Raw genomic sequence first — 22,114 nt, 5'->3', positions numbered from 1 at the left:
AATGCCAGCGAAAACTTCCTCTGATCGATGTTTATCCTGTAACTGCAGGACATATATGTTAGCGGGTCCACTATGCATGTACTCTAAATCATGCTCTCCATGATTATAATCATGCTCTCCATGGATGTCATCATCATGTTGTTCAAGAATATAATCATTGTAATGTAGACACTCAACATGAGTAGACGATCCACCACCTCGAGTGCATGACATCCTATGTAATAATATTTAAGTTTGATGTGAAATTAGATAAGTTTAATATGCTTTACAAAAATATTACAATATATCATAACAAATATATGTTTTGTCATACAATTCTATTGTCATACATACATTATCGATTAGAACATGTTTTCCTATTATGGCATGTGTCATTACAGATGCCACACATATAATGTGTATGACCTTCTCTTGCATCCATCTCGTTATGCAAATGAGTAGATATTCATTCACCACGCCTGAATTTCCATCTAGATGAGTCTATTTCAACTCAAGGTCCAGTGTAATTACTTCATTTTAACTCATCTAGTAATGGATGGAATGACATGTCATATACTGATATGCAGCTCTGAATTGTGTAATGATCATCAACAAATTATGTAAAGTCTAAGTGATTCTTAGCACAACATATAAGAACATGTGAACACGGACATTGAAATGTTTGTCATTTACCATACATGCATGTTCTCTCATTCAGTTTAACTACTCGTCTAACTTTTTCTACAACACTCATTTTAATTGGGGTGTTAACTTGGAACATTTGTTGCTCTCAATCTGAATTGTTGGGGGGGGTTTATTCCATATTAAATAAAATCATTAGCTTCATGTTTTCGCTTCACCCAATAACTATCACGCCTATAAAATATTAATTGCACTAAAGTTGAAACAACCATTGCATAAACATCTTTTAGAACATGATTAAAAGATTTTGAAATATTAGTTGTCATATTACCATACCAGTGACCACCATTATAACATAAAACCCACTTTTCATCTAGTTCCCATTTAAGCCATTCTTGATATGCTTGGTCTGACTTACACATTCTTTCATACCACAAATCAAATTTGTATCTTGAAGATTCATAACACATCCTCATTAAATCTTTTTTGTAGTTGGATCTTCAAATTTATGTTGCTAATAAAATATTAGGGACAATACTAATGGTATCCTATAGGATAACACTAATGCTCACCAATTTGACACCTCCAAGTTATTTCAACATTAATATTATTATAATTCCACTCATCTTCATGACAAATAGTTTCTTTCATTTTTGTATATGACATTCCTAAATTACTATTTAACAAAAAGTTGCTCCAGCCATTATACATGATATTATTGTTCACATTAGGAATAATATTGCCACTGTAATGATAAAATATAAATATGTTATAAGATATTTTGTAAAAAATAAATTTGAATTCTAGTCAATTGAATGTAATTTTAACTAAATTGCATTACCCCAACCCTAATTAGAAAAATTCATAGCAAATTTCTAAAATTTAATGTAAAATCAAACTTGACCAAAATTAAACATCATTCATGATACCAAATCTAATTGACATTTTCATGCTCAATTGCATTAAATAAAACTCAAATTCATAGAAAATTAAAATAATTCAAAGAAAATACCAATTTTCATCATAATTCTACCGCATTCATGCTCTATTGCATGAAATCATCAAGCATAGTTAATTATATTATTAACTGATTCCAACAATCCATACAAAATCTATAATTCAACAACTTATACAAAATTAATTGCAACACATAATTAATTAAAATAATTAATTCATATTTGATTTAACTTATTTTCATGTCAACTATATTAAATCAACCCTAATTGATGGTATTCATAACTACTTTATCATTAATTCAACAAACCCAAAATTTACCCTAAACCCTAAACGCTATATACTCAACCAAAACAATTATTTTATTTCAACTAAATCAAACACAAATTTATAGCAATATAATATATTTACCTTGCTTGTAGAACTAGAAAAAGGACCGGGGTGGCGGCAGCAGTGACGACAACAATGGATTTTGAGCATATAAACATCCATGGTTGTTTAGAGATTAGGATGGTTTGACTTTTAGGTGTTTTAAGGGAAATAAAAGTGTTTGGTGGGTTTTTTTTTTATAGAGATAAGGTTTGAGGGCATCGTATGAGAGAGAGAGAGAGAGAGAGAGAGAGAGAGAGAGAGAGAGAGAGAGAGAGAGAGAGAGAAGTTGTTTGTGTTTGTGTGTTTTTCGATCTGGGAAGTGACTTAAATTTTAATTGATGTCGTGTTTCTAAGCGCGACATGCTTAAGATGTCGTTTGGTAACGTGGTTGCGGGTGAGGTTCACCCGCAACCACGTTAATAAGCGTTTGGTAACCAAAATAAAAGTACTTTTAGTGGGTAGGACCCACATGGCACCGCTGGTTTAGGAGAAGCAGCACTTCTCGTCTGGGAAAAACAGCAACAGTGGAGCATGGCTCCACTGTAGCTGTTCACTAAAGTGAACATTTTTTTTTCTCGAAAAACCAGTGCGAGTGAATTAATTCACTCGCACTGTTCACATGAAAAGTTTCACTTTTTTTTTTTGAAAAACCAGTACAGTTAAGTGATTTCACTCATATTATTCACGTGAACGTGAACAATATTTTTGAATTTGTTTTTTAAAAAATTAGTTTAAGGTGAATTAAATTTATTCGTACTGTAATCTCAATTTTTATAAATGATAATATTTTACCTAATTTTATTGCACGCTCAAAAAATTTTAGAAAACTGTAGTTCTTGTCGAATGAATTTTGTACGTAATGAAATTGTAATTTTTTTTTAAAATTGAGTTTTACTCGAAAAACTAGTATTTAATATTATTTAATAACACTACATAAATTAGAAGGATATCACATGATGACGTAACATTTGTGGAATTTGATCACAATTCCAATTATGTTCTTACCGGGTCCAACCCAGTTAAAAAAAAATCAGTTTTTATTTTTATTTTAATTGTGTTTTATTCAAAAAATTAGAAGGAGATCGCTTGATGACGTAACAAAAACTTCAGTTTTTGTTGTTGCGCGCTTAAGAAACCATGGAAAATATAATCCTTATTTGATAGATTTATTTCGTATGTGATGACATTGCACATAGTTTAATGGAATAATAAAAAATATTTGATATCAATATTATTTATTTCATGATGTAATAACAGTAGTTAAATCTACAATATTTAAATTAAAAATCATTCATATATATATATATATATATATATATATATATATTAATTATTTTATAACCTCAATTTGAAAAGCATTTTTTTAACCAAACACATTAAAACTACTTTTTCTTCAATCTCAATTTCAACCACAGTTTTAACCAAACACCTATTTTTTCAAACCAACCTCAACTAAAAGTACTTTTTATAAAACAACTTTTTTCAAACCACAACCACAACAGCTACCGCAATACCAAACACACTCTAAATGTCGCTATTTTGAAGTGTGACAACTATTTTGTCGTGCTTAGAAATAATAATATTTAATAAATATCATGTTTCAGAAGCACAATAAAATGAAAGTGTGTTATTTGACAAAGTCTTTTTCAAATGAAGTTATTATGTCAAAAATTTTAACTTACTGTGCTATTTGTATTTTGAAAATCACACAATCACATATCCGTACAAAATCAACCTTTATTTTTGTCTTCAAGATAAGGTTTTTTTTTTTCATTTGGATAACTTTTGACTAGTAATTATCTCGTTGCTGAATCATAAAATGGATTTTTACGAGTGTGTTTGGTAATGTAGCGGATGCATTTTTTAAGAGTATTTTTAATTAAAAAAATATTAAAAAAAATATTTTTTATATTCTTGATATTAACATGTCAAAACTCTTAAAAATATCTAAAAAAACTAATTTAATATTTTTTTAAAACAAAAAATATTTTTTTTAAAAAAACTACCACAATACCACAGACACAACAAATATAATATCCAATCATTTTTTATTTATTTAATTATCTGCATATGCAAGGGATCTTGACCTATAAAATACTGTGTTGTTCTTAGTTCTTCCCTGACATGTACTTAAATATCAAAATAATAACGAACAAGCTCTTGGACTTCTAAGGAACATGTAAAACAGGAGTAGTTGTTTCATTAAGAAATATTTGTAAAGTTACAGTAGATATCTTTAACATTTTTACTTATAATCTTCCTCTTTATAGATCTTTTTAGTTAGAGTCTCTTTTTTTATAATAATAATAAAATTTTTATGCATAATTTTTTCTTTTTGAAAGAAATTGGTGACCCAAAATATTATATTTTCTTTATTTTTTTAGAAAAAGAATAATATATTTTCTGAATTTAATCACGACTTTTTATGAAAAAAAAGTCAGGATAACAAAACTTCTTATAAGTACATTAATTCATAATTCTTTTTTATATAAAATTCATCTTATAATTTAAATATGGACCACTTAATTAAGATTCGATTAAGAAGGTAATTAATTGTTGGTCGAATAATATTTTATAAGATGCTAATGACTTTTTATTTTATTTTATCTAGAAGCAATTGTTTATTACAAAAAAATACATGTAAAAGAAAACTGCATTGACTCTTTTAAAAAACATGGTAATATATAGTCTTTTATTTTTTCGTTTTAAAAGTATTTTTAAAAATATTTAAATTTTTTTATTTTAAATTAATATTTTTTAGTGTTATCAGATCATTTTAATGCGCTGATATCAAAAATAATTTTTAAAAAATAAAAAAATTATTATTTTAATATATTTTTAAATAAAAAACATTTTTAAAAATAACTAAATCACGCTCTCACACTCGCAAACGAAATTTTGAAATTCAATGTCTATTCCGTACATTCTAGAGAAGTTTTTCATATTAATAAAATACTTTAGAAATAATATAAAATATTATCCCCTAGGAACCAGCTGCAAGCAAGTGCAATATTATTGAGGTAAAGGGTTAACAACAGGGTGCTTTAGTTTAGACAACTTTCTTGGACGTGACACCCTATTTCAACTAACCAGTATTAATTAATTATTTTTTTATAATAAAAAAACTTACATGCATTAAAGCATAATGGTAGCTTTTTGAAATATATATATATTTTTAAAATATATTAAAATAATATATATTTTTTTTAAAAAAATTATTTTTAATACTACAATAAATTAATTTAAAATAAATAAATTAAACTTTTTAAAAAACAAATTTATACCGTAAAAATAAACTGTTCCGAAATTTTTGAACGACATCATAATTATCCGTCATTTCTCATGGATTAGGATGATAATTAAAAAAAATTAAAACCTCATTAATGTGTCTCTAAATAGGTGTGCTGACGGATGCATCATCACCCCCCAAAAAAATAAAAATTAGAAGGTGGACTCCACTTAAATCCACGTGGCTTAGCTATAGTCAAGGGCTCCCACCGTCTTTGAGGATCCATTTACTCTAGAGAAATTGGTAATGAAACGAAAAAAAAATGTAACGAGAAAATAAAAAAAAATGTAAGGAGATGTGAAGGAAAATGTAAGGAGATGTGAAGGAAAATCTTAAAATAATAGTTATATTACTTCTTAAAACTATTTTCATAAGAAAAATCAGAATTCTAATTTAAAAACAATATAACGAGAAAAAAAAATCAATTATGAATTAACCATGTAATTCCATTTTTTAATTAAAAAAACAATAATAAAAAAAAAAATGATCCTATCCCTGTGAGAAGGACAAGACTGACAATTGAACAGTTGCCTCAACGAGCGATCCCCCGCTCTCCTCTAATCAATCCCCTTAATGATGCAATTCCTAAAACACCCTTATCTCTCTCTCATCTCTTACTCAAGCAAACAAACAAAGAGGGAAAATAAATCCCTCCCTTCTCCACAATCTCCCCCCCCCCTCCTCCACGAAACTCTCTCCCCCCTTATATATAAATAAACTATCCGTTCATATTGTTTTTGATTATCAGACTCAGCTTTACTAGGTGTTGATTCCGCCGAGAGAGCCACCATGACGCGGCGTTGTTCGCATTGCAGCAACAACGGACACAACTCTCGAACCTGTCCCACGCGCTCCTCTCTCGCGTCTTCGTCTTCTTCTCCTTTATCCGGAGTGAAGCTCTTCGGCGTGAGGCTGACCGATGGGTCAATCATTAAAAAGAGTGCGAGTATGGGAAACTTGTCGGTGCACTACCATTCGTCTTCATCAGCTGCCGCTTCGCCTAATCCTGACTCTCCTCTATTTGATCATGTCCGTGATTCGGCTCATGTACCTGACGGCTATTTGTCTGATGACCCGGCTGCCCATGCTAGCTGCTCTACCAATCAACGCGGAGACAGAAAAAAAGGTTTCGTTTTGTTTATTTTTAATTTGTTTATTATAAACATACATGTATTTGTGTTTATGAATAAATTGCTAATTTTTATTTTATTTTATTTTGATGATTTTGAGGATGTTGTTTGATACGGTTCCGGGATGACGTAGGCGATTTGATTGATATTGTTGATCCTATAATTAATTGTAATATCTATCATTGTACCTTTTGGATTATTCTTTGGTTCGTGGGTGCCATTAAGTTTTGTTGGTCGGTTGGTTAGCAGTCTAAGAGGTTTTGGTCAAACACATAGCCATACGATAACGGGCATAAATTTCAATTCTACTGCTGGATTCATAGCCATACGAGGACAACAAGGCTCTAAATTAGTCCTAGAAGTTAGTGTTCGGGAGTGTTCATATTTTCATAGTTAAAATAATATTTTTTTCCTATTTAGTTTAAAATATTTTTTTTTCCAGCTTTGTTTGAGATGTTTTTTCTAGTATTTAAACAGCCTAAAAGATCTGTAATTTTTATTTTTTTATAAGGGAATTATTCAATAATAAAACTATGAATTAGAGATTCTATGTGTGATCCCTTCCTCCAAAAAGTCTATCATTTTTGTTCTTTGATTTCTATTCCTTAGGTTTGACTAGGTCAGTTGGTATTAAAACTGAGTGATTTTTGGTAGTTAGTTGCTTGTTGTGTATTGTTAAATTAACCATTGCTGGAAGAAGTCGTAGAATAGGACATGCCATGTAGGAGGAAATGAGGAGGTTCCTACTAGGGAAAGAGACATCTGGTAGTTGGTAATAGAAGACATGCAGACACAAATTGCATAACTAACTCTAGTTAGCGGTGGTGAGAACCCTAAAGGATCATAAGGAGAATAGTGTTCACGAATTAATAAACAATTTGAAAATCATTTTCAAGGGCGAGAGGTGCAAAAGAGGCAGCCTTTTGATCGCAATAATCACAATAAGTATCATGGAGACTTTAGGGTTATAAATAAAAGTCTCTGAGTTCGTAATAGCCTTGCAAGCAAAGGAATTTATTGACTACATAAAGTAGAGAGGGTTTTTAGTATAAGGAAGTCTTGGACTAGATGAGGGTGAAGCTGATCGCCATCACATTAAGGGGTGAGTTTTTGCTTGGTGGAAACAATTGAAAATAACTTGAGAAAAGTTAAGGCAAATAGAGGATTAATAAATGAATGCATTTGATGATTTCTATTAGCTAGTGGCGAGGAATTATCTGTAAAAAATAAAGGAGCAATTGATGACCAAATACTTAAATGGATTACGATAGTCCATCAGAACTTCCTATTTTTACAACCATTATGGATGATTTCAGAAGCTTATTAGAAGGCTCTAATTATGGAGAAAAAACAAGTTGTGAGGGTAGCCAACTGAGACTTTTGGTTTGACCATAATACTAGTGGAGTGTATCCAATGATCAGAGAACAACCACTTAGCCTAAACCAACCACTCAACAAACCACACGTTAGGGTTCTAGTTAGGGTTCTAGTTATGATTCTGGTTTTAGATTTAGGTGTTACAAGTGTGGTGACTAGAGGCATCTCTCCATTGAATGCTGAAAGTCGGAGAGTAGTTCGGGAAAGAACCTTTTGATTGAAGAACCCAAAGATGAACATGTTTATGATGAATTAGATGGTAGTGGATAAGTGTTGTATGAAAATGGCAGTGCTACTTACGTGATCCAAAAGAGCCTATTGACTCCTAAGGATGATTCAAGTGAGGATTTGTTGTGCACCAATATCTTTCATTCAACATGCACCATTAAGGACAAGGTGTGCAACCTGATCATAGATAGTAAGAGCTGCGGGAATGTGGTATCAACATAGACGATGAATAAGTTGTAGCTTAAATTAGGCACTACCCTCAACTATACAAACTGAGCTGGTTGAATGGAGACAACAAGGTAATCGTGAATAAACGTTGTCTTGTTTCATTTCTATAAGTAAGAAATATTATAATAGTGTTTAGTGATATATCGTATATATCGATGTGTTTCATCTATTGTTAGGCATGCCTTGACAATATGACAAGAACATAGTAAATGATCGACGAAGCATTTAATTGGCATTTAGAAGAAAAAGAGGCAATTGTTAGAGACTAAATCAAGCAAGGATAAAAAGTTAATGTTTTTATCCCAGATTATGGAGAAGGAAAAGAAATATGCGTGCGTGGGGAATGAGAATAACGTGAGAAAGAGATCACAACTAATAATTATTTTGTGGAGATTAAGAGTGTTATGTAGACTAATTCTTGGGCTAGTTTATCTGAGTTTGCTAACTACATAGTAGTAGCACACCAGAGGTCATTAGAGCATAAAGGAGCTGATAGCTTTTAGTGGTGGTGCTTTTTAGTCGCTAGGATCATAGGGCACAACCGAGAAAGGATATTTAAATAACTCTTTTTCTAGGGCCCATAGTAAGAAGTGTTCCTAATCCTATTCTTCTAATGATAAAAAAAAACAACATAATTTATTCAAGAATCATGATTTGTAGACTTTTGATGTTTTTATTGTGAAACATTTTTCCCTATGTTTGATGAATGATCAAAACTCAAAGACGAGTTCTTTCCAATATGGAGAGAATGATAGAGGAGATTTCGGTCAAACTTAAAGTCTTACTATAACAAACATAACTTTCAATTTAAGAGATTCTATATGCTAAAATTTTACTAGGAAATTTCATGAGCCCTGTTTGATATGAGGTTAAAGTTTCGTAGCCATCAGAGGTCAATAAAGCCCTTAAATTGAGTTCAGAAATTACTGTTTGAGATTTGCTATATTTTTGTTGTTAATTTAGAGTTTTTTTTTCTATTTAATTTAGAACTTCTTTATTATTTTTTTTAGTTTTGTTTAGAATGTTTTTTCTAGTATATAAACAGGAAGAGTTGTAATTTTGTGTTTTGATTAAAAGAGATTTATTCAGTAATAAAACTATAAATTAGAGTTTTTATATAATACTTTCTTCCAAAAATTCTGTCTTTCTTGTTCTTTTATTCATACTCTTTAAGTTTGGTTGCGTCAAGTCTTCAACAAATTTTTGGATTTGTGTTTGTTAATTAAGTTTTGTTTGATTAATTAGTAGTCTTTAAAAAACCTGGAATCGAAGTAGAATGTTGGGTATGCTACGTAAGACGGGGACTTTGAGGGGAGTCCAATCCGGGGGTGGGGTTGAATCACTAATTAATAATGGATGCTTTTGTTTTTTTGATCCTCTTACAGGTAGTAGTGTCCTAATTTTTAGTTTTGTTATATGCTTCAATTTTTTATAAATTAATTTCTGTCTTTATTAATCTCGAAACTTTTTCAAAGTTGAAAAATTAGCTCAACTTTAAAGGTTTATTGTCTAACAACTTAGTTGTTTTAATATGTATTTGGTTTATTTTCATGAAATTCTACATAGATTCTTTAAGAGACTTCATGATTAAGCGATTAAGATTGCGTTTTAGTCTCTTTGAAACTTAGGACTTTTGCTTCATTTATATGCTTTGAGAACATGAGACAATTGCATTATTTGAGACATTGATGTTAAACTTGCAAGTTGACTTGTAAAATTGATTTTACGAGTCAACATATATCTAACGAGCAAAATCGGACTAAAAACTCGAAAACTAGTAAAATCAAATTTCACTCGTGCAAAATCGGTATGAGATTATGAGTTGTATGAATTTGACTTTTGGGATTAGCTTTGACTCAATAGTTACAAAAATTAAAAAAAAATTATTATTACTTCTTACAATAGTTACAAATATTAAAAAATAAAAGACTCATTTAAACATATTATTAAATTGGATCTTAGTATTTTTTTTTAAAGGAACATTTAGCTATAGTCTTATCTTATATTTGAGATCATTAGATTAAATTATTTATTTCATTTGAGAAACTCTTTTTATTTAAAAAATCTTATGTCAAAAGATCACATAAATTTTTTGTATGTGTCTATATTTTTTATATTTTCCTCACATTTATTAAAAAGAAACTCTTTAATAATTGCTGTATATTTATTAAAAAGATATAATTATGTTACAATTCACATCACGCAGATAAACATCAAACTTGATATGAGAAATGTTTGAAGAGGTGGGAAAAATCTTGAGTTTTATGGGGTCATAATGTGTGTTTCTTCCTGGAATTTGGGTTGGGTTTCATTTAACCTGGAGCTTTACTGATTGGGAGCTTGATGTGATGAGAATAACCTAGTTGTCATTAGGTTTTTGTGTATTTCCTACCTTTCAGTGATTTTCTCCTTATATTGGAAAGTTTTGTTATGATTCATACTATCTCTCTCATTTTATTTAGATACTTATTAATTATAATGTTGTTGACTCTTTTTATTAAATTTTAATGTAATTTAATTTCTTGGTTGTAGTTATCAATATATAATTAGTTAAAAATTTCTACTTATAATTTTACAATTTGAGTTTACATTGTATTTTTCATATCATGTTAAGAAAGTATTTTTGACAAGATTTGTATGACCTGTGCTAACAACAAATTGTGAATTATTTTTTTATTTTTTCACCACAAGAACCACACAAGTTATATATTTGTTTTCTGTGTCATGTCAAGAGTTTGTCCTGAAATTTCTCCATGTAAAAACCAATTTTCAAGCTTTAGGTTTTGCTGTGAATTTCTTAAGTTTTGTGTTCTTTTCTTAGGAAGAATTCTCTCACTTTATTTTTTTTTTAAGTTTTGAAGATGTGTTAGAAGCTTAAGTTAATCAGAAATGTACTTATTGTTTAATAGTTTTTATAATCTTGTTTCGAAAATACAATTCTAGTAATAAGCATGTTTTGTGAATGTTTTGACTGTCAAATTATAATTGACAATTGAGGTTGTTGCTTTCCTTGAAAATTGGTTCCCTTATCTAAAAATGTTAAAGAATGTGGGAGTGACTCGCACCTTCAACAATTAAAATTGTGATTTCAACATTTTTAAATTTTCTCAAATCTTTTGCATAAGACATGTGTTGTGAGCATGCAAAATTCCTATTTGGATTTATTGGCAGACTTGCACTCGAGCAAGATTATCTTGTCAAATATGAGATATTATTTGATTGGCTTAGCTCTGTGTTTTAAGGTGATTCCTGTCAATCGTTTTCTTTGTCATGTCTTGCATTTGATGAAATGCTCCCAATCAATGTGAGCACCATGGCTCTGACCATACCTCCTCCTGGCTATTGAGTTTTGGTATTGGTGGTAGCATGGCCATCACCCAGTCATCGATTACCCCACTAAATTGACTATCTTAAAGCTTATACATCACTTTCCCTCAGCTCCTGCAGTTTCCCAATTAATAGTTCCTGAGTCATCTGTCATGTTTCTTGCCTACACCTCTTCTGGGATGACTAGAGCTGTGTTTCATAAAATTGACTTGTTTTGTCATGTCAGATTATATAATGTGCTACTTTTCTGATTATTATAGTGGGAATGACAAGGCATAGATTTTTCAACTGTAATTTTAGAGAATTACCTGCTGTCTGGAATGGTCACAGTCTTCATATTATTAGTTTGTTATTTCAGTTTATTAAAGTGTTGATTGTAGTATGTTATTATTTTTCTACCCTAAGTTGCCTACACTTCTCTTGCATTCTTGTATTGTAAATTTGTAAGGTACTAAGGGACACAATAGGACATTTGATATTTATAAAACTGACTTTTAAAATGGCCAAATAAAATGGGACAATTAAAAAATTGCAATAGGGCCAATGATAATGGGATGGATGGAGTAGTTTACTGAAGCAGTTTGGCTTATGTGTTTTATGTCTTCGATTTTTAGGTGTCCCATGGACTGAAGACGAGCATCGGCTGTTCTTAATTGGTCTCCAAAAATTGGGTAAAGGAGATTGGCGTGGAATTGCTCGAAACTTTGTGGTATCCAGGACTCCCACCCAGGTGGCAAGCCACGCTCAGAAATTTTTCATCCGACAGAGCAATGCCACTCGGAGAAAGAGACGGTCCAGTCTTTTTGATATGGTTCCAGAAATGGTCTGTCTTGCTTCCTTTATGTTCATTTTACATTTTTATAATCAGAGCATTTGTATCTTGCATCCAGAAGATTAATTACATTGTAATGCTGGAAGTCAATGATGAGATGCACTTCTTGGTTTGGTATGACAGCGATGCTGCAGAATTTTTAATCAAAATTTACTTTTGTTCTCATCCACCCTTATATTTGCAGTCTGTTGAAAGGAACTTGTGCTGCTTAGCCTGTGCCCTGTAGTGTCCTGCCAGCTAATGCTATGGCTAGATGATGTGTTGCTTTATGCATTTCTAATTTTCGTTGATACTTTGAAAGTGGAATTTATACCTTATTTTGTTATATGTTTCTCAGGCCACAGATCCGCAGCCAGTGCCAGAAGAGCAAGAGTTGCAATCTTCTTCTCGGGCAGGAGATACTGGTAATGCAGATTCACTACCTTCATTGAATCTCTCTCTCAAGCCAGAATTTGAACCCATGGATATTGCATCTCAAGAGCTAGTCAAGGAACCTGATAAAACCGTGATGGGGCTGAGTGAAATCAAACCAATTGTTCCTAGTTCAAATGAATCCAGCACAGTTGTTTCAGGTTCGAGTGAATTCACAGCAGTTCCTGGATTCTTCCCAGCTTACATGCCAGTTCCCTATCCGTATTGGCCTCCAAATACCACCTCCTTTGAAGAAGGTACCGTTGCAGCGGCTTCGCATCATGAGGTCCTGAAGCCAGTTCCAATCATTCCAAAGGAGCCTTTTGTTGTAGATGAACTGGTCGGTATGTCTCATCTGCATCTAGGAGAGACTGATAGACACCACAGGGAGCCTTCACCACTCTCCCTGAAACTAATCGGGGAGCCATCAAGGCAGTCAGCGTTTCATGCAAGTGCTCCAGCTGGTGGATCAGATTTAAGTAATGGCAAGGCTAGTTCCATCCAAGCAGTTTGAATTCCAGAGACTGGTTAGTGTCCAAGTTTTGTTGGATATTATTATACATAGGATAACAACGGTCGGGTTTGAAATATATTTTATTATTCTTTCCAACTGTAAACAGCTAGGAGTATAAATAATTGAATGGGTAGAGGCGACATATTACCTGTTTATTGTTTAGTGCTTCAAATGATGATTCGCCAGCTGAAGTGTGACTTATCCTGCTTGAGCATAGATCATCATCCTACGTTGGCAATATGCATTTGTTACTTCGTTAGGAAGTCTTGCTGCATGCATTCCAGATTTTCAGTGGGCTGATGAATTTGGTAGAACTGAAAGGTAATAAATTAGAGAGGGAGAGAGTTGATAAGATTTTTGAGGAAGGAGGGGAAGATGACATTAGCTGACTATATTCAAACTCTCAAATTTTATCCAGTCTGCTTGCAGCTCCGTTCAGATGTTTTTGTTAATTACAAGAGGTTAGGGTATGCGTTCTCCTTCTCCTTCTCCTTCTTTTCTTTCCCAATTTTGTATGTGTGTATCATATTAATTAATATAAAACCTAACTCATCATCTTTATGATACAAAAAGAAAGAAAGAAGGAAAGCTGGCAAGATCATGCATGTTTTATGTATCGTGGAAATTCTTAAAGCTGAAAAAATTAGCTTGCTGGTGTTAGATATTCACCGATGTGCGTGATATACGGTCATCAACCAAAAAAATCCTGGAAACAAAGACCGGATCGAAACGTTGTTTACGTAGTAACGAGATGGCATGCCCGCGCGATGCTGTGGATTTATAAAATAAATATATTTGATAATGTTATAATTGTGAATCATCGCTAGATAAGTAATAAAAACTAAAAGTATGATGAAGCTAATATTTCATGACGGAAAAAAAAGTTATGTTGGTGATAAAAAACTTAGAGACTGAATAAAATGATTTGTAGCAATCCATAGTGTTTTGTAAGAAAAGATACAGTGCTTTCACCACATAATTTAGCTTTTATGTTAATAAAAAGCAAAAAAAATTACAAAGCTAAATTCTCTATCAACTTAATATTAAAAAAAATCGACAAAGATAATTTTGGAAGGAAAAAAACCCATGAGAAAAAATGTTGTAGCAATTGACAATGTTTTGTGAGGAAAACTACAGTGTTTTTCCCAATACAATCGACAAAGATAATTTTAGAAAGAATCATTAAAAAAAAACCATTTAAATAAATATTGTAGCAATCTACAGTGTTTTGTGAGGAAAACAACAACTCTTTCTCCATATGATTTAGTCTTATGTAATTATAATTTTTAACCAACTCAATATTAAAAAAAATCGACAAAGATAATTTTGGAAAAAATCATTAAAAAAATCATGTGGGAAAACACTGCAGCAATTCACAGTGTTTTAAAGAAAAAAATTACAAAGCTAAATTCTCAATCAGCTCAATATTAAAAAAAAAATCATCAGAGATAATTTTTTAAAAATAAAATAAAAAAACACAAAAAAACAAGGACAAAACAACCATGTTGGAAACACTGTAGCAATTCACAGTGTTTTGTGATGAAAGCTACAGTGCTTCCCCACATGTTTAGCTTTATTTGTAATGACTTATAATTGTAATTCTCAACCAGCTCAATATTAAAAAAATAAAATTGACAAAGACAATTTTAAAAAATCATAAGAAAAAAAAAATGTGGAGAGACATTGTAGCAATCAATAGTGTTTTGTGAAGAAAGCTATAGTGTTTTCCCCACATGATTAAGTTTTATTATAAAGTTAAATTCTAACCAGCTCAATATTAAAAAACAACATCGACAAAGATAATTTTGGAAAAAAATATTACAAAAAAAAAAGAAAACACAAAAGAAACTGGAAAAAAACTATGTGAGGAAAAATTGTATCAATCCATAGTGTTTTTTAAGAAAAGTTACAGTGTTTTCCCCACATGATTTAGCCTTACTTGTATTTTACTTGTAATTGTAATTCTTAACCAGCTTGATATTAAAAAAATAAAATTGACAAAGACAATTTTAGAAAAAAACATAAAATAACAAAAAAAAACTATGTGGGAAAAAACATTGTAGCAATCCACAGTAATTTGCGATGAAAGCTACAGTGCTTCCATCACATATTGTAACTATAATTTTTAACCAGCTTGATATTAAAAAAAATAAAATTGACAGACAATTTTAGAAAAAAACATAAAATAACAAAAAAAAAACTATGTGGGAAAAAACATTGTAGCAATCCACAGTAATTTACGATGAAGCTACAGTGCTTCCCTCACATATTGTAACTGTAATTTTTAACTAGCTCAATATTAAAAAATAAAATCGAAAAAGATAATTTTGGAGAAAATCGTAAAAAAACAAAAACAAAAAAACCATGTGGAGAAACACTGTAGCAATCAACAATATTTTTTAAAAAATTACAAAACTAAATTCTTAATCAGCTTAATATTAAAAAAAGAAAAAAATAAAATAGAAAAACCATATGGGAAAACACCGTAGCAATCCACAGTATTTTAAAAGAAAAAAATTACAAAGTGAAATATTTAACCAGTTCAATATTAAAAAAAATAAAATTAACAAACATAATTTTGGGAAAAAAAAAAGAGGGAAAAAGAAAAAGTGCAAAAAAAAAATAAAGTTAAAAAAACAAAAAAAAAACAAAAAGGGAAAAAAAAGAGAAGAAAAAATGCAAAAAAAGAAAAAAGAAAAATACACTGCCACAATAAAAATAAATTTCCCACGTCTTTTAGCTTATTAGTTAATATTCTGCAATAATATTTGCATACATGTCTTTCTGAACAGTCCCAAATGTTTGCAAAACAAACCGCATAAACACTACTGTGTACGTATCAACAGAGCATGTTTACATGCGGCACAAAGCGCCATCTTACTAATATTTGTTACGCAGCAACGCATGGGGCTAACAAAACAAGAAGATTTTTCATAGCACATGGCATCACTTTCTACTTTAAAATCAACGATGATTGTTCGTCACAGAGTAGAAGAGTCATTGGTTGATCATTAGAGTTAAAGGAGCAGTCCATCAGTGATAAGAAGTCATAATCAATAATAAAAAATAATAATTGGTAATTAAAGAGAGATACAGTTCTGTTCTATTCAGAGTGAGAGTTTTCAATAGAGTAAATAATTAGAAGTTGTGGATTATACTATAAATTATCTATACACCAATTTATCATGAATTTAACTTGTATTAGAACCATATCAAAATTTCTGTATTTTTTTCTTTTTTCCATGATGGTTTCATTTATTTAGTGCTTTTCTTTATAAATTTATTTTTTTCCTTAATCAAGTTCCTAAGAAACACATTCTCCTTTAGAATTCATGTGATTTCTTTACATGATGGTGTTTTTAGAACTTATTACCTTCACTAGGGTTTCCAGTGTTAGTATATATGCATTATAGCCAATCTGTTGATTACACGTGACATTGACTTCGTTTATATAAACATATTTATTTTTAATAAAGGCTTCATTTATCTTTATTATTAATCTAATATTTGATTAATGAATCTAGATAAAGATAAAGTCCTTGAGATAAAAATGTTTTGTAAAAGAAATTTTAAAGTTATTATAATTATAGAATTCCTATTGTATCAAAGAATTGTTTTTAAATGTTCCTAGTCAATTCTTTATTAAGAGTGAAAAATAATTAGAACTATTGAGATTTATATATATTATGTTCATTCTTTTATGAAAAAAAAACAATTATTCTTATAAGTTGAGGTATGAGGGACACCTAAAACTAATATGTAGGTGCTTGTCAGATGACATGTACACTAAACTAAACCGTATGAGAACTCCATATGGAGATATCATCTATGTCTATGGAAAGGCTCATATGACAGTTGTGTAAGTGATCCTTAGACTTGAGATCACTAAGTTATCTTATATAGAAAATATTATACTTTGATCCTAACTACACGCTATCCCAATCAATGGTAACAAATAAGCAAATATTGGGTATAACATGAATTATATGAAGGTATTTAAGTGATCAAGAGAGGATTCATCACCCTAGGTGAATTAAGAAAAATGTTTAACATGTTTTCAAATAGTATTGATTTTAAATCCTTGCGCAATGTGGAATGAGATTTGAAAAGAGTTTGAAATCTTATTCAAAAAATTAATAACTATGGCGTTGAGAACAAATATGATTTGATAAAGTAGACACACTCTATACTATAATATCTAAATCAAAATATTGTTGATGAAGGGATAATAATTATACCGAGACACTAGTCATTGAAAGGTTAAGTCAAACCATTCATGACTTTCCTAATATTTGGAGGATCACGACAGGTTGCTAGACATTGTACTTGATCTTCATATATAAACTAATCAATTACTGAATTGATAATAAATTAGCTTGTTTAATTTATTTAATCCTATTTTATTTAGGATTGTGATTTATATTTCGGTCAACTTTTTAGGGAACTTAATAGGCCACACACATAAGAACCATTGGTCAGAAATTAAACTGGGATGATTAATCAATTATGATTTGATTATAAAAAAGTTTCAAAAATTAAGAACTATAATGTAATTTATATAGAAAATTACAATTATAGACCTGGAAAAATCAAGTAAGGACTTGATTGAATAAATTTCTAAAATTATACTGAAATAATATATGTGATATTATTTAGGGGGCAAATTAATATTTTTTCATTTATAAGATTTTCAGGTTTTCATATAAATAGAATTCTATGCCTTTAATTTTTTGAGTAGTACACAATACAATATAGAACACCTGAAAAACACAAAAGAAAAGAGTTAGCACTCAAATACATAACAATCCCTCTCTCCTAAGAGAGTTTAAGAGATTTTTCATTCATGGTTGGTGTGAATTACCATTAGAGGCCGGACACTTGAATAAATTGTAGTTTGCAATAACCCAGCATGGAAGCAATTATTGAATGCCAAAAAGATCTAATCTTCAGGTAATCTCTGTATAAACCGTCACTAACTTTAGATTTGTCTACTAAGATCTTGAGACTTCTGAAAAATTTTAAATTTACCATATTCGCTATTTGTATGTGTTTCAGAAAACCCAACATAGAGACCTAGAATCCACGCTTCATTTGATTAGAGATAGTTGTTATCCCATCGTAGGTTCAATCCTAAGTATAATTAATTGACAACATAATAAATTGTCATGCTTGGTGGGATAAAAATTCAAAATTTGTTTTAAAAGCCATTAAAACATGCATCCAAAGAAAAATACAGGTAAACACAACCCTGCTGCACTGGACAAATAATCAGTATAAACAATAAAGAGAGATTAGTTTCTTGATCATGAAGAGCCTTAAATCCACAGTCTCTCAAGACTTTGATGGATTATCTAACAGTAGACGTGCTTAGAGATAGGTCTTCATTGTTCAGCTCTCCACTACAACACAAAACTGCATCTAGTCATGACCCTAATGCCTCTATGAAATCAACAATCCTTATGTTTTCATATGTTCCAATAGGGTCATCATCACAAACCACATAAGAGCATGTTGATGTATTATTACCATATAAACAACCATACACTTATACATTACATGGATCAGACAATGTTGTACAATGGTCATAACTAACTATGGTGAATTCTAGTAAACCAACCACAACTGCTTTTGAAGGAGAGCATCTTATTATCAACACATAAATCTCTCTAAAGGTTATATGAGGGCTTTATAAATAAAGATGAAAAACACAACTAACACAACCTACAGTCAGCCAAACCATGCATCTTATGTTTGATTGGTTAAATCATTTATAGAACAAACTTATCAAAGTAGGCTTGGTAACATATAGATGTGCATATTTGGAGGGAAAATCCTAAGGAATTCTACAACAAGAGCACTTTAATAAGGGTGTTAGGAATAAACATGCCTCCTACATAAGGGTATTCCCCAATGTATCGATATAGTAATATGCAATCAAATATGGGTGTAGTATATCTTAACACTCCAACTGCTCTTATAGCATATAGATAACCATATGCCAACTACTTAGCCTCATAGAATGTTTATCCCATATCATAACCTATTACCAGACAATTTTATGCCCTTACAGTAAGGGAACCTTAGTCTCTTTGTTGTTTATTAACGATAAAAAAAGGATAAATAATGTTGAACTAGCCTAACATTTGAGAGAGATGAGGTTAAAAGTAGAATGAACAACAATACCTACGTATAATCATTCATATATAAAATTGGTTAATAGACTATCTTTGATCCTTAAAAGAATAAAAATTTCTGATTTCAAACAATTTTTTAGAGGGGATAACTAATCAAAAAGGGAGCACATCACTAAGATTATAAATTATTATGGCGATGGTGCAACCAAACCTTTTATAAAGCTAAGGTTGTTTGGTTCTTCATTAATCAAAATAACTTTCTACTAATTCTCTATATTGTTACTTAACTTAATTAATAGTTGGGAAGAGATTGAAATTTGTTTCTATAAGCACTTCTACAGGAGAAAACTAAAAGTCATATTGGTTGATCTAGTGGAAAGTTATTCCTTCTGGTTCAAGATATAAAAAAAACTAAGTGTATTGCAATTATATCTTAGTAGTAGTGTATAAAGTTATTGCTAAAGAGAATGTGATGGAACATAAAAAAAAAGGTTCATAGAAACTAAGTACTTAGATATCTACATCATCACATATGATGTTGGTCATTATGAGGGGCATACCCTATTGTTTATTCAAATAATGTTGTGTAGATTTTGTTGGTTATTCTTCTTCTTCCTTTTAGTTTTCTTCTCTCCCTTCTCTACTGCAGCAGTCGACTTTCTACTCTCCTCTTTCTTTCATAGCTTTGGTTTCCTCTTCTTTTTCTCACTCTTCACTCAAGAGAGCTTGCATGCAGGTTGTCTGGTCATTTTTTTTTCTTGGAGAGAAAGAGGTTCAGTTGCAGCAATGACTACAACTATTTCTAAAGGAGAGGAAGAGTCACCTCTTTTTCTCCCCTTGTATTTATATCCCCTATAAGTGTGCTGGGGTGTTTGAGGGTTGTTCCAACATGTCCTTGTTCCTCTTTAAGTTATCCCAGAACCAATTTTTCCTACTCTAATCTCTCCCTTAAGGCAGGCTGGTTCGCTCCTCAAAATTTTTACTTAGCATAAGTCGATCCTTCACTTGGATTTTTAATCAGGTCTTACACTTGTCCTCTAGGTTTTCCTCCAAAGTTGGTTGGTCCATACCTCTCAATTTTTTCCTAATATAGGTCGGCCAAAGATAAAATTCATCGGGTTTTACACGACCAAGGACTAAGTTTTTTTTGTCGGGTTTTACAAAACACATGGATTCGTCAGCGCACACAACCCTTGTTGATTTAGAAATCGTCAACAAAATTGAGTCACTGCTGACTCAGAAATTGTCAACAAAACTGCTTCCACACTTGACGCATGGATTCGTCAGCGCACTTAGCCTCTATTAACCCAGAAATCATCAACAAAAACTGAGTCGCTACCGACTCAGAAATCATCAACAAAAACTGTGTCGCTGTCGATTCAGAAATCAGCAGCGACAATGGAGTCGTTTCTAGCTTTACTTTTTTTTTTTTAATGTTGGGTGTTTACATTCTCCCCTCCTAATATAAATTTCATCCTTGAAATTAAAAGGGCTCGTATTAATAGTGCCTCCAGATTCTTAGAGAAATTACCACAATAATCGAATCTAGGTCATGTACTGGGTAATTCTCTACATGAGTCTTTAACTGTCTTGACGCATAAGCGATCACTTCCTCATGTTACATCAATCACACCCAAGTCCTTTCCTCGAGGCATCATTACTAACTACGAAATAGTTTTAGTATAGCAGTCTATCTAGCCTTGTACTTACTCAGCTAATCATGCCTAGGATTATATCGAAATCATGTAATTCTAAGGGCATCATGTTTACTTTTGTTTCATAACCTGTTTCCTGTCAAAGTTCCAATTATGAACCCCTTTTTTTTTATTGTTTTCACCCTCTTCCCTATTTTGGTGACAATTCTCCTAGTAATAAATGAGTGGGTAACACCCAGCTCAAACAACATAAACACATTAAAGTTATTCATCGGTAATGTATCTATTACCACATCGGATGTAGCCCTAACTTCTTCCTGTGTCAGGTGGAAGACTCTTCCTAGAGTCTGGTTATTTTGTGCCCCTGGCCTCCCTCGGCTGGAGTTTGCTCTTAATTGGGAAGACCTCACCGACCTATTCATTATGACAGACTGTTAGTAACTTTGACTTGGCTGCCACATACTCTATGTTTGCCCAATGTTTCAATTAGGGCATTCCTTTTTATAATGGCCTTTTTCACCACAATAATGACATTCTTGCCCCAAATACTAACAGTTTCTCCATCTATGACCCTCTCCTCTATATATAAAACATCACCCTAGTGAAACAAAGCAGTCTCTCGGATGTCTTTGTTCGCACTTCATACAGTGAGGGTAATACACCTTCTTTCGATCACTAGTCCCCCCTAAAAGGTTTGCTTTTGGGTGAGTTTGTCCACCCATCACTCTTCCACTTGACTGTTGGTGAAACAGTACCACTACTGTCCCCTTCTTCCTAGATGCCTCAACCATTCCATTTTTTCCCTTCTTCGAAAGCAACGGTCTATTAGTAAAATCATCCTCATCCTTTTTTTACATGTTCCCTAATGTCCCTATGTATCCTTTCCAATACAGGCTTTCAAAACTTATGCCACCTCAATCAGTTCTCTCATTGATTTAAATTGTAAGGTAATCAACCCTTGCCTCAATTCTCGACAAAGCCCATCTCTCAACTTCTCAATCATATGTTCTTCAGTGGGGACGTAGCATGGGGCAAATAGTGA

At 31.5% G+C, this 22,114-nt stretch overlaps 1 protein-coding gene across 1 annotated transcript; it reads left to right on the top strand.

Moving 5' to 3' along the window:
• Nucleotides 1-5,892: 5,892 nt before the first annotated feature.
• LOC18096826 (transcription factor MYBS3) lies at nt 5,893-13,438 on the top strand. The gene is made up of 3 exons (XM_006385389.3): nt 5,893-6,362; nt 12,141-12,349; nt 12,696-13,438. The coding sequence occupies exons 1-3, from the start codon at nt 6,026-6,028 to the stop codon at nt 13,281-13,283; spliced, it is 1,134 nt and encodes a 377-aa protein (XP_006385451.3). The 5' UTR covers nt 5,893-6,025; the 3' UTR covers nt 13,284-13,438.
• The last annotated feature ends 8,676 nt before the right edge of the window (nt 13,439-22,114 follow it).

This window comes from Populus trichocarpa, chromosome 3 (genome assembly GCF_000002775.5).
Source record: "Populus trichocarpa isolate Nisqually-1 chromosome 3, P.trichocarpa_v4.1, whole genome shotgun sequence".
NCBI classification, from domain to species: domain Eukaryota; kingdom Viridiplantae; phylum Streptophyta; class Magnoliopsida; order Malpighiales; family Salicaceae; genus Populus; species Populus trichocarpa.
Note: the sequence above shows the minus strand (reverse complement) of the source record. Positions and strands in the feature narration are given on the sequence as shown.

Coding starts and splice junctions, on each gene's coding strand:
- LOC18096826 (XM_006385389.3), top strand. CDS start 6,026: ATGACGCGGCGTTGTTCGCATTGCAGCAACAACGGACACAACTCTCGA. Junction 6,363..12,140: donor ACGCGGAGACAGAAAAAAAG/GTTTCGTTTTGT, acceptor TTCGATTTTTAG/GTGTCCCATGGACTGAAGAC. Junction 12,350..12,695: donor TTGATATGGTTCCAGAAATG/GTCTGTCTTGCT, acceptor TATGTTTCTCAG/GCCACAGATCCGCAGCCAGT.